This window comes from Pelophylax lessonae (genome assembly GCF_965119305.1).
Source record: "Pelophylax lessonae genome assembly, chromosome: 13".
In the NCBI taxonomy this organism is placed as follows: domain Eukaryota; kingdom Metazoa; phylum Chordata; class Amphibia; order Anura; family Ranidae; genus Pelophylax; species Pelophylax lessonae.
The window spans coordinates 73,860,369-73,875,646 of record NC_138780.1 but is presented as its reverse complement, the minus strand read 5'-3'; the positions used below and the strand labels follow the sequence as shown (position 1 = coordinate 73,875,646).

The window sequence follows — 15,278 nt, the reverse complement described above, 5'->3', positions numbered from 1 at the left end:
CCTTTGCGGTTTTCTTTCAACGTCCATTGGCCACACATTCCTTGGCGCCTAGCTTTATCCAGGGAGTTCGACACTTGGCTCCTCCAGTGTGGTCTCCATTGCCGCTGTGGGACTTGCAATTTGGTTGTCGGTTCTCCAGAAATCTCGCTTAAAAAATATTTGGGAGCCCCCCTGCTTACATTTCCCCAGAAGGTGGCCTTTTTGGTGGCTGTTACTGCTATGCACAGGGTGTCAGAGCTGGCAGGATTGTCTTGTCTTTCACTTTATCTGGTGGTTGGTTCTTTGTCCCTGTCTGTCGTTCCTGATTTCCATTTGAATGAAGACCTCGCCTTTCCTATGTCCCAGGCCTAAACACCCTAAGGAAATTGCCTTGCATTCCCTCGATGTGGTTCGGGCAACCAAAGTGTACCTGGCAGCTAAGGAGTCATTTAGGAAGTCAAACTCACTAATTTACTCATGGATGAAGCTCGGAAGGGGTTGGCCACTTCTGCTGTGACCATTTCCAGATGGATCAGACAGGCAGTGATCAGGCCTATTCCATTAGGGGGGTCAGGTTCCCTCTGTTCCCTGTGATACATACTAGCCCATTATGACATTAATTTGCAGGTAGAAGATTTTTTTTTTTTTTTTTTTTTTGCGATTTACTTCTGCTTTAAAGGCGTTTTATTGTTACACTCTTATTTAACGTGTAATCTTGTGCAAATGGAACTCCCCAGCCCTCAAAACTGTCCCCCGCTTTTACACGACATGCAGGGATTTTTCTCCCTGGCAGCTGCTGTAATTTTTCAAATTTGCGCAGCAGTGTGAGGCTCTGCCCGCACAGCCACGTCATTCATTCAGAGATCTGTAAATGCATAAACTAGAAGTCCCGTCTGCCACTGTGGCACACTAACTTGTAGTTCTCTGTGAGCACGAGGGCAGTGACTGCACTCGTAGTCCATTGACACTTCCTCTTGCTCTCCAACTGAAAGCTTGTACCTTCATATGGACATATACTGTATATAACTGGAGGATGAGTCTACAGGAGCCTGGCATCACACAATGCTTTGCAGGCTCATTTGCCCAAAAAAAAATAAATGCACATTTTTTTCCTTCATTATGTGCATGTATCATTTTTTTTTTTTGTAAAGAGTGAAGTTAGCCTGTAGGCTTAGCAGCAGACACTAACATGCAGATAGCTTACACAACACTGAAACCTACAGCCAAGTAGTTTAAGACAAGAAAAAGACTTTGAGGGTTCCTGGTAATCTTTCAGCTGGAACACAATCAGAATTATTGCATTTATAATTTAAAGTGGTAATAAACCAAAAGGCAAATATTTTTAAAAATGTTTTGCAGCTTACCTATTCTTAGATGTAATGCTGGATTTATTTTTTTTAGGCTTGCTTCTATTTTCATCTGGTGATCCAGCCAGTAAGTCTGTTTTTCAAAACATGCTCTCCAGAGGAATGTATCAGTTACAGAGATGAGACAAACCATTTACCTCTAGCAGGAGTGCTTACAATGATCAAATTGTATTTATTCATGGAAAATCTTTATCCCAAAAAAAAAAAAGTTTGCTGTAATTGCTTACAAAGTATTACCTGGAGTTTGGCTTCGGTTTGTTAATGTATTTAAATATGCCTGCACATCTGCACATCTAGCACTCCCCCCCCCCCCCCCCCAAAAAAAAAAAACTGACAATGCTGCTGTCCATAGGTGTTCCCTGTGCTCCTTCATCCAGAGTCTAATACAGAAGGTCTGTTTCTGGTCAGATGAAAACAGAGGGAAAAGAGCCTAAAAAAAACGATGCAGCCACCACATCTAATGATTGGTACGCTGCAATATTTGACATTTTTGGTTTTGGCTTTTAATACCACCTTTACAGGGGTGTCATGTGGTGTATTTTCATCTGATAAAAATATGTCTGTTAATAAATACCCTAGAGGCTTTAATTAAAGTAAACATTTTTTTTTTGTTTCAGAACGTTTGAGTTGGAACTTCGCTTCTATGATGGTGATGACCCTTTGGATGTTTGGGACAGGTATGACGTTTAAAAAAAAAAAATGAAACAATATCTGTGAGCTGTATTCTAGATCTTTCTCGCCGAGTGCAGGCTGATCCAGTGTCCAAATGAGGTCATACCAAGTTGTAGTTGGAGCATTGCACATATTCAATATCAACCTCTGCGTAAACCAGCCTGCCTTAACCTTTTTAACACAGAGGAACCCCTAAAATAGTTTCAGATCTCAGTGAAACCCCACAAAAACGAAGACCTACAGCTTATAGAACATTAGAGTGAATCGGGACTTTTAAGTTTAAAAAATAAAAAATAGTCATGAAATAAATACAAATATAATGCCAGAAAAAAAACACAGCGCAAATTGTAGTGACCCCATATTTTGGTCAGTGTAAAATGTAAAACATTTTGATGTCTTTTCTAGTTTGTGTTGAGAATAAAATATGGGTTTATGAAATTTGCAAATCATTGCTTTCTGTTTTTTATGTAGATTTTACTTTTTTGTAACACTAAATGTCATCTATATGCATTATAGCCCATCAAAAAAAAAATCTAAGCCAAGCAGCATGTAAATAATTGATATATGAATATCTCCTTTTTATTTCGTATTATGAAAGTGTCAAGTACAAAAATGTCATGTAGTCAAGTACAACCTTTATTAATATCCAAGGATTCTTTAAAAAAAAAATCATTTTTTTTCTCTCCACCATGATCATTGTGGTTATTATAGTTATAATGCAACAACTCAAAGTTGGCAGGCTAAAGAGCTGTAATTGCTTTCCATACTGCTTTATGGTGTTTGCTGGGACAGATGTTTACACTGTAAAGAGGGGCATAGTAAAGCTAAAAATGTGTTAGGAGGCAAACGTTAAACTTGCAGGCAAATGTATAGCATAGTGAACACTATTGGAATCGATTTGTTGCAGAGGGAAAGTTATTTCTTCCTCTGTAATTGGGGGACACGGGGAGTCTTAAAGGATAAGTTCGCCTTTGGAAGCATGTTACATGATACTCATATTTAGGGTGTAACATGGTCCAGCAGACCCTGATCTTCCCCCCTGTGACAGCTTTCTCTTTGTTTTATAACCTCAAATCTCCCTGTGTTCCCCCAGAAACTTGCTGATCTCCATCAGGCACTCTCTGCATCCCTGGACCAATGTGTCATAGCCCCATTCCCTATTGCAGACTGGTTTTAGGGCTTTTACTTCAACTTGTTCACTGTTCAACTTGTTTTACTTCAACTTGTTCAAAGTCCAAAGGGGGCATCCACCCTATCTTGGACCTCAAGGCCCTTAATTTTTACATTTGACCTGAAAAATTCTGGATGGAACCAATCAGATCTGTCATTGCTCCCCTTTTCCAGGGAGCTTTCCTGGCTTTGGTGGACTTAAAAGATGCCCATTCTCATTTTGTTCACTAAGGTGTTGGTCCCTGGGGTGGTACAGTGGAGGTAAGTCTGCTAGGGCTCTGGAGGACAATGTGTCTCTGACTTTCTAGTTATGCAGGGGTTCCCATGGATCCTGACCCTCCAGAAGCTGTTGGTTCCATCTTACTGCTTAGAGTGTCTGGGGATGGTCATAGACACTTACCAGACCAGAGTGTTCTTTCCTCAGTAAAAAACTTTGGTCTCCTGTCGCACATTTGTGTACTTCAGTCAAGAAGTTATCCCGTTCTCTGCTTCAACAAATAGTTTTGGGGCTTCCTCTTGAGGTAGTTCTTTTCACCCAGTTTCGCTCCAGGCATCTACAACACAACATTTTGTCATCGTGGAACAAATCATTCCTGTTTCTAGATAAATCAGCTTGGCTAGCACCGAGGACCTAACTTTTCCCTGTTATGAAGTACCATGTTCAAGGGGAAAGAAGAAGCCTTGCTGCTGCAGAAGTGGTGGGGGGCGAGGTTCCGAACCTGTGTCACAGATGGGGTGTCGGATGCGAGCCTTCAGGTTTAACAAAAATTGAACGATTTTGTATACTGGTTCACAGGGTCTACTGGGGAATGCACCACTGGTTCTGTGGGAATAGAGCAACCTGAGCAATGTGTTTTTCTCCCCTTAAAGTGATTGTAAAGTCTAGTGTTTTCTCAAAAATAAATACGGTAACAAACATGTTATACTTACCTGCTCTGTGAAGTTGATTTTGCACAGAGTGGCCCAAAGTCTCCTTCTCGGGTTCCTCTTTGCTGCTCCTGGCCCTCCCTCCTGTCGAGTTCCCCCACAGCAAGCAGCTTGCTACGGGAGCACTTGAGCCGCCAATGATGCTGCTGCTGTGTCTTAGCCAGTCAGGAAGGAGAGTCCTGGACAGCTGAGGGACTCATGGACATCGCTGCATACAGATGGGGCACAGGAAAGTGTTAGGGGGTGCTGGAGAGGCTGCTGCACACAGGCATTTTTATCTTAAAGCATAGAATGCAGTAAGATAAAAAAAACCTTCTGACGTTACAACTCCTTTAAGCTTCTTCTTCATGTGCTCTGCAGGTTCATGATGGAGGACATTCCGGTGGTCCTCATTGCCCCAAATTGGGTCAGGTAGATATGGTACATTATTCTGTTAAGAATTTTGCAGATGTGCTGCAGACTCTGCCCTAATGACGGATTTGCCACCCTGCTTCTCAGTTGCAGGGGCAACTCTTAAGTCCGTTATTCCAATGATACTCAAGGCTAAGAAGTTCAGTTTAGTCAAAGCCGATCATTAAATGTAATCCAACAAAAAGCCGTCCACTCTGTGCTTCTTCCTTTTTTATTGATGAACAACAGCAATGACAGAATCCGTATCTGCTAACCTGTTTCGGCCACAGCCTTCCTCATAGCATACATAGACAAAAAATAAAATCAAATGTATATAATAGTACAACCCCTCAGACTTGCAGGGGGGGGGGGGGGGGGTAGTGGGTTCTAAATTAAAATCAAGTGGGAGTGATCGCACTGAGATCAGAGATCCTGCTATGGCCAGGATCTGCAGTAAAGATTGAGAACTTTACCCATGTAATATACAGCAAAGAATAAATGTTCAATCTTAAAGAAAAAGATTGACATCCATTCTACTTTTCATTCCAAAGGTGACCTGGTATTGAGTGTGTGGATCCACCACACCTCACGCTAGAGAAGAATGAGGTGCAGGTCACCCCCTCTCATGGGCTTCCTAATCTGTTCTAAACCAAAAAAAGAAAAATGATCAATACCAGGTCACCTTTTGGAATGAACAGCAGAATGGATGTTAATCTTTTTATAAAATAAGCCTGTATTTTTATATTTAAATGTAATTTCATCAGGGTTGAACATTTATTCTTTGCTGTACACTACAAAGTTCTCAATCTTTACTGCATATCCTGGCGCTGGTGTCTCCTTTCTGCATTTTATAGATCCAATCCTGGCCATAGCAGGATCTCTGTGTGATTACTCCCACATGATTCTAATTGTACTAATGAGGTTTTAATTTAGAACACACCACCCCCTGCAAGTACATTTGTCTTGTGCTAAAATATATTATATATATATATATATGTGTATGTGTGTGTGTGTGATATAATTTATTTATATATATTTTTTTACATTATACAGTTATATGGTTTTATTTTCTGTCTATGTATGCTATGAGGAAGGCTGCGGCTGAAACGCGTTAGCAGATATGGATTCTGTGATTGTTGTTCATCAATAAAAGTTTATTAAGGAAGAAGCACCGAGTGGCCGGCTTTTTGTTGGATTAAAATTTATGGTGAACACCCCAGCCTAAGCACCGGTACATCTACTCATAAATTGCCTATATAGCAGTAGAGCTTGGGTGAGTTTTATATGTATCATTGAATGTGGAAGGCGTGATGTGAGTTTAAGGGCTTTCAGCCCAGGAGTTTCTACATGGGATGGATCTTTTCTTTCCTGCAGTTAGATCTGGATGTGTTTGTGGTCTTCCCAGTCCAATCCCCTCTGATTCCATTGGATTTTAATCTGGTTCTCTCAACGCTTTGTGAAACCTCTGTTTGAGCCTTATCAGAGGCATTTTTTACTCTAACTTGCAAGCTCGTAGTTTTCCATGTAACTATGACATTGGCTAGCCACTTCAGCTCCAGAAGGTTTTACTGGCAGCACCCCCAGCCCGGGTGGGAGGTGAACGGTTTGGAGGGGCGCCCACCTGGTACCGTGGTATGGTGAGTAATACTATCTTCCCCCCCCCCCCCCCCATCCTCTGGCGGTCTCAGGGTGGACGTGGGCCCTCTCCCTGGAATAGTCGGACCCTCAGGACTCCCTTGGTTCCCCTGGCCTCTGGGATATTGGGCCTACCCCCTCAAGTATTTTCCCCTACTCATAGCAGGTCCTACCTCCGGGGACGGAAATATTGTGGGGGTTGTTTTGTCCTGGTGGGGTCTCTTCCTAGGGACCCTCCGATGCCTCTTGTCCCCTCTGAGGGTCCGGGAGACCGCATGGCGCGCTGTGGGGGGCCGCCATTTTGCTGTAGATTCATGCTTTCTATTCTCCCATTGGAATGCATGGGCAGCTATTTTTGTTCACCATAGGAATGCATGGGGCAGCCATTTTCTTGTAGTCCATGATCGCTGAACTGGCAGGCGGTAGGACACACACAATTTTAGCAATGATGTAGGCTGTGACTGTATTTCCTGTGTCAGAAAGTTTTACTTTCGGTTTCACAGAACGTGCTGGCAGTCTCCTGAGCAGTTTGGTAAAGTTTTCTGGGGTCCCCTGTAGGTTTTCTTTACCCACTCAGAATGTATTGGATTGGGACTAGGTATACCGCTAAGTTAGCGGTGAGATCGCAATTTAGCGACTTTTAAAGGGACTTGGCATTATTTTCATTTCAGTGTAATATGGAGTCCCTGGGTACTATTTCACCTGCAGACCCCCTAGGTGCGGCTGTGGAACCTTCTGGGTCGCAGCCCCTGTCTGCGCTTACAGCAGTCTTGAAAAACCTGGTGTGAAAGGTAGATTTTGTGTGTAAAAGTGTTGCTAGCCTCTGCCTTCACCTCCCTCAGTAGTTTCCTCAGATTCTGAGGCAGATATGGCTGCCGCAGACGCACCCCACCCTGATGGGTCTGTGTCTTCACATTCAGATGGTGAAGAGGACCTATCCTCATCAGTCACTGCTCGGAAACACGATTTGGTGGAAGCACTTATAGTTTCAGTGCGGGAAACTTTAAAATTGGCAGATTAATCTACAGCGTCGGGTTCGCAGGTGTCTTTTGGCTCCCGAAAATCGGGCAAGGCGTTTCCTTGTCCGTAGCTTTTTGACGATCTTGTCAATGAGCAATGGCGGTGCATCAAGCACATGCTAGTGGTGCCTAAGCACTTTAAACGCCGTTATCTGTTTGCAGATGCAGTTTCCATGAGATGGACAGTGCCACCAAAGGTGGATCACCCAGTTTCCAGGCTGAGTAAGTCTACTGTGGTTCCGGTGGAAGAATCCCTGTGGATAGAAAAGTGGAGTCTCTGTCCCACCATCTACACGTGCTAGCGGGTTCCATATTGAAACCAATATTTGTGAATGTTATGGTGCCACAGACGGTTACTGAATGGGTGAAGTTACTAAAAGGTAACTTGGAAGCTGAGCAGCTCCCCCAGCAGTACTGGAATTAATGGACCAGATGGCTCAAACCCTGGTTTCCATGTGTGATGCCTCCCCTGGATGCGGCTCCCCTAGTGGCCAGAGTGTCTGCAGTGGGGATTGCGATTTATAGACACATGGTGTGGTTTAAAAGCTGGTTTGCGGACCAGGCTTCCAAAAAGGCTTTGATGGATCTTTCCTTTATGGGGGAGAGGTTGTTTGGATCCTCTCTGGATGAGTGGATCAAAGGCCTTACGGGTGGGAATCGTAGACCGGCCAGTCTGGATCTGCAGACAAATCCTTGTCTGCATGAAGGGGCGCCCTCACCCACTTCTGGGGTGGGGGGACGTCTTCGCTTTTTTCGGGAACCTTGGACTTCCTTGATTCAGGACATATGGGTTCACAAAATGATCCGATCAGGGTACAAGATCGAATTCTGGTCTCGTCCATCGGACAGATTCTTTCCGTCCAATCTGCTCCTATCTCCAGACCGGTTAAGGAATCTTCGGACGCAGTACAAGATCTGCTGTCGCAAGGGGTGATTGTGCCAGTTCGCTCTCAGGAATGCTTTCAAGGGTTTTATTCAAACCTGTTTACTGTGCCCAGAAAAGAAGGCAAAGTGCGTCCAATTCTGGATCTCAAGCCCTGAACCGCTTTGTGCGGTTTTAGAGGTTTCGCATGGAATCCATTCAAACGGTAGTGGCGTCACTACACCAGGGAGACTTTTTGGCCTCCATAGATATCAAGGCACAAGGATGCCTATCTACACATCCCTATCTACGCTGGACACCCTACGGTTTCTTCACTTTGCCATAGCAGAAGAGCATTATCAATTTGTGGCTTTACGCTTTGGTCTTGTCTCCGCACCCAAGGTGTTTACCAAAGTACTGGCCCTGGTTTTGACATTGTTGCGCCAACGGGAGATTGGGGTACTGGCGTATCTGGACGATCTCTTATTCAGAGCAGACTCTCATTCATCCCTGATGAGCGACCTGAAGATCACTGTCCGCTTCCTGCAGGAGTTCGGGTGGAACATCAATTTCAAGAAATCTGCCCTGATACCTTCCTTGAGACTGGATTATCTGGGCCTGACTCTGCTGCAACCATTTCCAGATTGATTAGGCAGATGGGTTGTTCAGGCTTATTCACTGAAGGGTCAGATTCCTCCTTTCCCAGTTTAGTCACATTCTATTAGAGCGCTGATTGCCTCATGGGCTTTTCGCCGTCCTTTGTCAGTGATGCAAGTTTGCAAGGCGGCGACTTGGTCGTCTGGGCATACGTTCACAAAATTCTACAAGTTGATATGATGGCATCTTCGGGTTTGCCTCTTTTGCCCGTAAGGTTTTGTAGGCTGCTGTTTAAAGAGAATCTTTTTTATTTTTCCGTTTGAGGGTGTTTTCTAGGTGAGCTACAGTTGTTCCTGTTAGAGCTACGTTAAGCCTTCGGGAAGTTACGTTCTTTACGTTGTCTTCTCACCCCTCATGAAAATACTGCCTTGGGACATCCCAATGGTTTAAAGAAGATATGGAGCTGCGTCTGCGTCTGTCGTACTAGATGCTGTTGCAGTGTGTGTGGGGTTATGCCTGCAGGGACAGCCCTCATAGGTGTGGTAAAGTTTTTTCCTGCCTAGTGTCCTATTCCTTATTGGAGGAGCATAACCCAATGGTCTAAAGATATGGAGCTGCGTCTGTCGATGAACTTCAGAGAAAAGGATTTTACGGTAAGTACAAAAATCCAGTTATCCCTTCTCTGTCCAGATGTTGTTTTGGCTGTGTGAGATTTGAGCTGTAGGCAGTTGCCTGTTCTTGTTTTTCATGGGACCTGTTAGCTGATTTGTTGGTTGTGTTGTTTTTTTATGTTGTAACCTTTGTTTAAAATCCAATATATTTCAGGTATATAAAATGGGCAGAACAGGCTTTCCCCCAGGGTGGTAAGGAAAGCAATCTGTCTCCTCTTCTGGAGAGGGTGGTCAAGATCTTCCACCAGGAGAAGCGCTATTATGAAGATTTGCGCTACCTGAACATCTGCCTCAAGTTTGTAAGTATTTAATGTGTTGTACAGATGTTTAATTTATCTATGACATTATAAAAAGTGAGGGGTAAATGGGAGATCATGACACTGGAAGTTATTGGAAGATGGTATTAAAGTGCATCTGGTGTGTTAGATTTTTTTTTTTTTTTTTTTGTTTCACACATGACAATGTAGGTGTAACATTTGAAGATGTTTTATTACCTCTCACAGATCATAGTGCGTCTTCTAACAACAGCTTCTTCTAACATATTTATTTAGGCATCATGCTCAGTCAGCATGTACTAACTGTACTAACATCCTTCAATATAGGTAAAATAAGCTTTTCAATCCAGATAAAATGCATGCTGAACATTAAAGTTAAGGTCCAACGCTTGTTTTTACAGTAATGATTCTGCTGAAGTGTAAGCACTTTGTGATGTCTGAAACTATTTGTGTTGGTCTTTAAATCAGTCCGGTGTCCCTACATTCCTGACTCGGGCTTCTATTCAAACCCTAAACTTCACACTACCAATAATCCAAGGTCAGAGCCTCATATAGACTGTTTTGTGGAGCTCATATTTCTGTCCATTTTGTATTTTTCTGTGGTCCCATTGAGGATATTCTTTTATTATCCTGTCATTTCATTGTGACACCTATACAATAAATGCAGGGTTAAAATTTTTTACCAGGACAAAAAGTCTTGAACAGCAGGGGAATCCTTGTCAGAAGAGGCGTAACCCTTTCTCACTCTACTGAAAATGTATTTTGGCTCATTGACAGGTTTCACATTGACCAGGTCCGTGCAGCCAGAAATCAGTGACAGGCTGCTGGAACACCTGTGCATCTTGCATGGGTGAAGATGGCGCTTAGTATAGGTATACAGATCAGTACACCCATGTGAATGAGGCCTAAATTCATTTTTTGAATGCTGAATAATCGGCTTGGACTTCAGCTTTAAGATAAATTGTGCTAACTTTTCTGAAGTGTAATCATAAATGTTTTCCTGCATAACGCTAACAGTCCACTGAAAGATTATTTTACTGCCTTTGATTACACTTTAATTTGAATCTTATATAGATTTTTGTGTTGTTAGGCTAATTGTTGCACAGAGCCTGCAGATTTGTACAGCTACTTACACAGCCAAGGAATTGGAATTCTACATGCACAGCTGTACATTGCCTGGGCAGAGGAATATGAAGCCAAAGGCAATTTCAAGAAAGCGGATTCCGTATTCTTGGATGGCATCCAACGCAGAGCTGAACCTCTGGATAAACTGGAGGCCAGTCACAGGTAAGGAGCTGAAAAGTAACAAGCTTTCTCCATTGGGGAGATTTCCCTTTTCATGCCCTCCCCAGAGACACAACAAGATCTGAGTGAAAATCTCTCTGGGGTAAGGGACAATTCCCAAATATTGTACGTAGTTGTCACTGAAACAGGTGTCCCCATGGGAACATTTCCCCTTATTTGTTCTGTTGACATCCATAGCATTTTGTATTTCCTCTTTTTCTTTTTATCCCAGTGAAAATGGTCACTAGAATAAATAGACACACAACATAGATGTGAAAGGGTTTTTTTGTATATTATTGTACATTTGCTGTAATTATCTTTATTGGTAGAACAATGGAATGCAATATAAATGTCCTGTGTTAAAAAAAGCAAAGTGACTACAGGGTTGCTTGTACAAAATACCCAGCCTTTAAGAAAAAAGGCAATGTACTACCAGTGGCCTGTTTGTTAAAAAAAGCCTGCCGCTTAGCTGCCCCCTGACCCCTGCATGTATTCCTCGTTGCTGTCAATTACAGGCTCTGAGCCAATCGGGGAAGAGTGGGGGCAGCTCAGGAGCAAGCCAGCTTGGATGCCCCCATTGCAAGCTGCTTGCTCTGGGGTCACCCAGCAGGAGGGGGGGACCCGAGAAGAGGAGGATCAGGGCTGCTTGCTGCAAAACCACTGCACAGAGCAGGTGAGTATAACCTAATGTGTTTGATATATTAAAAAAAAAAAAATAACATGAGATACTTACCTTCTCTGTGCAGTTGGTTTACAAAAAATGGCCCGGATCCTCCTCTTCTCGGGTCTCTCTTCTGTGCGTCTGGCAGCTTGCTATGGGGGCACCCGAGCCAGAGTTGCAGCTCCCTGTGTCCATTCAAACATGGAGCCATGACCCAGCTCCGCGCCCACCCCTTCTCTCTCCTGATTGGCTGGCTGGCTGGCTGACTGACTTTGACAGCAGCAAGAGCAAATGGTGCAGCGCTGCTGTCTCAGCCAATTAAGAGGGGAGTCCCGGGCAGCTGAGAAACTCGTGCAACATTGCTGGATAAAGATAGATAGGCTCGGGTAAGTATGAGGGGGCTGCTGTACACAGGTTTTTATTTTTTTAAATCTTAACCACTTTACCACCGGAGGATTTTGCTGTCTTACGTCCAGTCCACTTTTTGCGATTCGGCGCTGTGCGACTTTTACTGACAATTGCGCGGTCGTGCAACGCTGTACTCAAACAAAATTTACGTCCTTTTTTTCCCACAAACAGAGCTGTCTTTTGGTGGTATTTGATCACCTGTGTGATTTTTACTTTTTGCGCTATAAACAAAAAAAGAGCGTTTTTATTTTGAAAACATAATATTTTTAACATTTTTTTTTATATGAAATTCCCCCCCAAAAAATGTAAAAATCGAATTTTTTTAAAATTTTTGGCCAATTTGTTTTCTGCTACCTATGTTTGGTAAAAAAAAATCACAATAAGCTTATTTTGACTGGTTTGTGCAAAAGTTATTGCGTTTACTAAGGGAAAGATTTCGTCATTTTTGGTGTTTTTTTTTTTTTTTTTTTTTTTTTTTTTTTAACGCGTAATGGCAGCGATCTGCGATTTTTTTTTTTTTTTTTTTTTTTTTTTGCGGGACTGCGACATTGCGGCGGACAGATCGGACCCTTGACTGACATTTTTGACACTTTTGGAGCTACCGGTGACATTTCTATATATATATATATATATATATATATATATATATATATATATATATATATATATATATATATATATATATATATATATATATATATATATATAATCAGTGCTATAAATATGCACTGTTACTGTAAAAATGACACTGGCAGGGAAGGGGTTAATTTTATTGGAGAGGGAGGGGTTAATGTATGCCTGGTGCTTACTAACGTGTGGGGGAGGTGACTGAGTGACACAGTGACAGATCGCATGTTCAGCAATCTGTCACTCCCTGTCACTTAGGAGATCTGCCCGCTCTGTTTACACAAGCAGGCGGATCTCCAAACTCGATTCTCCGACGATCGGGGAAGAGCAGCGGCGATCGCCGCCGCTCCTCCCCTGGCCCGACTCCCGCTGTGACTGAAAACAGCGGGAGCGCGCCTCCGGCGGCACGCGAGCGCCGCCTACAGGGGGAGGAGTCCAGCGACGTAGGTCTACGTCGCTGGACAGAATCGGGCCACTTTGCCGCAGTACGGTCAACGTGACCGGTCGGCAAGTGGTTAATGCATAGAATGCTTCAAGATAAAAAAAAAAAAAAAAGAGAAAACCTTCTGCCTTTACAACCACTTTAAGTATAGACCAATATGTTGGGGGGGGCTGTTTTCTCTTACGTCCTCCGACAGTCGCCGCCTCTTCATATTCGTCACATATTGGGTATTAGACTTTGCTCCGAAGGAGTAGCTAGGCAACAGAATATGTTAACATTAAAGCTTTTAACATATCCCACCCTCAAGGGGTGGTCCCCTCAGTCAATACCCTCCTACTTCCTGCAACCATATCTCAGTTTCAATGTCTAGCTTGTCAGGAGTGGCTGGCTCTCTCTGTGCTGGGGCTTTGTGCCCCAGACTCTTTCTTCTTTTTTGATTTTTTGTTTGAGTTTTCTCTCTTCCTTTACTTAGCTGTTCTTTTTGTCAGCGTTAGTTAGTTCTTCGGATGAAGAGGATCATGCGGGCTGGGTCTCGGGCTGATCCCCCTGGTCGTGGGTCAGTGGCTTCCCAGCCTGCCATCGAGCGTTCAGCCAGGTAACGCTCCTGGCACAGTGAACGACCCATCCCTGTTCGGTGCAGGGATGATTGGTGAGGTGGCTACCTCACTGGACGCTGTGTGGTTTCTTAACCCTCATTCTGTGCGTCTTGTATGCGACTCTCCCTGCCTCATGTGCAGCGGCTTGTTCGCCTGTGCGGGTCCCCCACGCCATTGTGAGGTAAGTGTATCTATGTGGGGACCTGTGTGTCTGGGGGGGTGTCAGTCTGGGACTGTGTAACCTGCCTCTGTTCACACTGTTTGTCTCCCTATCACTCGGCTGCATGCTGTGGGCTGCAGGGGGGGGGGGGGGGAGCTGTGTGACACTGTGTGTGTCAGCCTTGTCAGTGTGAGAAGCTGTGTGCTGTGGGGCATGTTTTGGGCATGTTTGGGCACTATACAGCGATCGCTGCGGCGATCTGACATGTTTTTTTATACATGGATGACGTGCGCATTACTGTGCTGTGGAGCGGCGGTTTCGGCGCCAAACGGCGCCATTTTTGCCTACACTCGCTCCGGCCGCATGTTCTACATGCATGGCGGCCATTTTCTTGTAGCCTCCCATAGGCTTTCATAGAGCGCCCTGGCAGCATCACTTCCTCTTCTCCAGGAACACCGATCGAGGCAGCAGCAGCGGCGAGGGTCTCCTCAGGTTATATCCTTCTTATCCATTGCCTGTGTCAGTTTTATTGTCCCTGTGGGGGTCTCATTGTGCTTGTGTGTGGTGCGGTGGGCTGCGCTCGCCGCGCTTGTTAAAGGGGCAGTTAACCCTTTATTATCCGGCATTTGTAATAGGGGCAATGGATTCTCAGGAGGGCAAATTTCCTACCGCCTTGGTGAAAAGCCAGGGGACTGCTGTTTCCCCCCCAGGGGGGGATTTAGCCACTATGGTGGCTGGCCTTGCTGCTCAGGTGCAGATGCTGGTGGCTGCTCAATCTACTAAAAGACCCAGAGTTTCTCTTTCCTCTGATTCTGAGGGTGAAGGTGATGGGGCTGTTATGGCGGGGGCCTCCTTATCAGGTCCCGCTCCTCCCTGGATCTAGTGGGGTCCGAGGTGGAGGCTGAAGTTGAAGGGGTTGATAATTCTCCCCCTGGCTCGCCTGAAGAGCTTGCAATCATGGATGACTTGATTGCTTCCATAAAACAAACGCTGCGTTTGCAGGATGAAGTGTGTCCCCCCGCTGCCTTGGCGGCTTATGGGACGCAGAGAAAACGCAGGACGCCGCAGGTTTTTCCCTGCAATTATGATTTTCAGCGCGCTGTTAAGGAACAATGGCGCAATCTGCGCAAACCTTTTGCTGTACCAAGTAGGTTCAAGCTGCGTTATCCTTTCTCGCCTTCCACTGATGAAAGGTGGTGTGTGCCACCCCCAGTGGATCACGCAATTGCGGTTTTAAACAAATCCACTGCGATTCCTGCAGAGGATTCCCCTGTGTTCCGTGATGCCACGGATAGGAGATTGGAGTCTCTTGCCCGTCATACTTATTCTGTTACGGGTTCTATGCTTAAGGCTCTGTTTGCCTCTCTCATGGTGGCCCAGGCGGTCGCAAGTTGGACGCAGATGCTTAGGCGCGTCCTAGTGGCCGATTCAGCCTCGCCGGCGACCCTGGATATGGTGGATCAAATCCACCAGGGTGTCATGTATCTGTGTGATGCGGACTTGGACCTAGTCCCGTTGGCTGCAGGTGTGCACAGC

The 15,278-nt window shown here is 44.6% G+C and overlaps 1 protein-coding gene across 1 annotated transcript in view; it reads left to right on the top strand.

Annotated features, from left to right (window-relative positions):
* BUB1B (BUB1 mitotic checkpoint serine/threonine kinase B) overlaps positions 1-15,278 on the top strand; it is a 138,833-nt gene that overhangs the window by 7,603 nt on the left and 115,952 nt on the right. Inside the window, exons 3-5 of the mRNA XM_082275302.1 lie at positions 1,964-2,023; positions 9,444-9,588; positions 10,655-10,851. Coding sequence (XP_082131428.1) covers positions 1,964-2,023; positions 9,444-9,588; positions 10,655-10,851 — 402 coding nt within the window. The remainder of the gene's footprint in view (positions 1-1,963; positions 2,024-9,443; positions 9,589-10,654; positions 10,852-15,278) is intronic.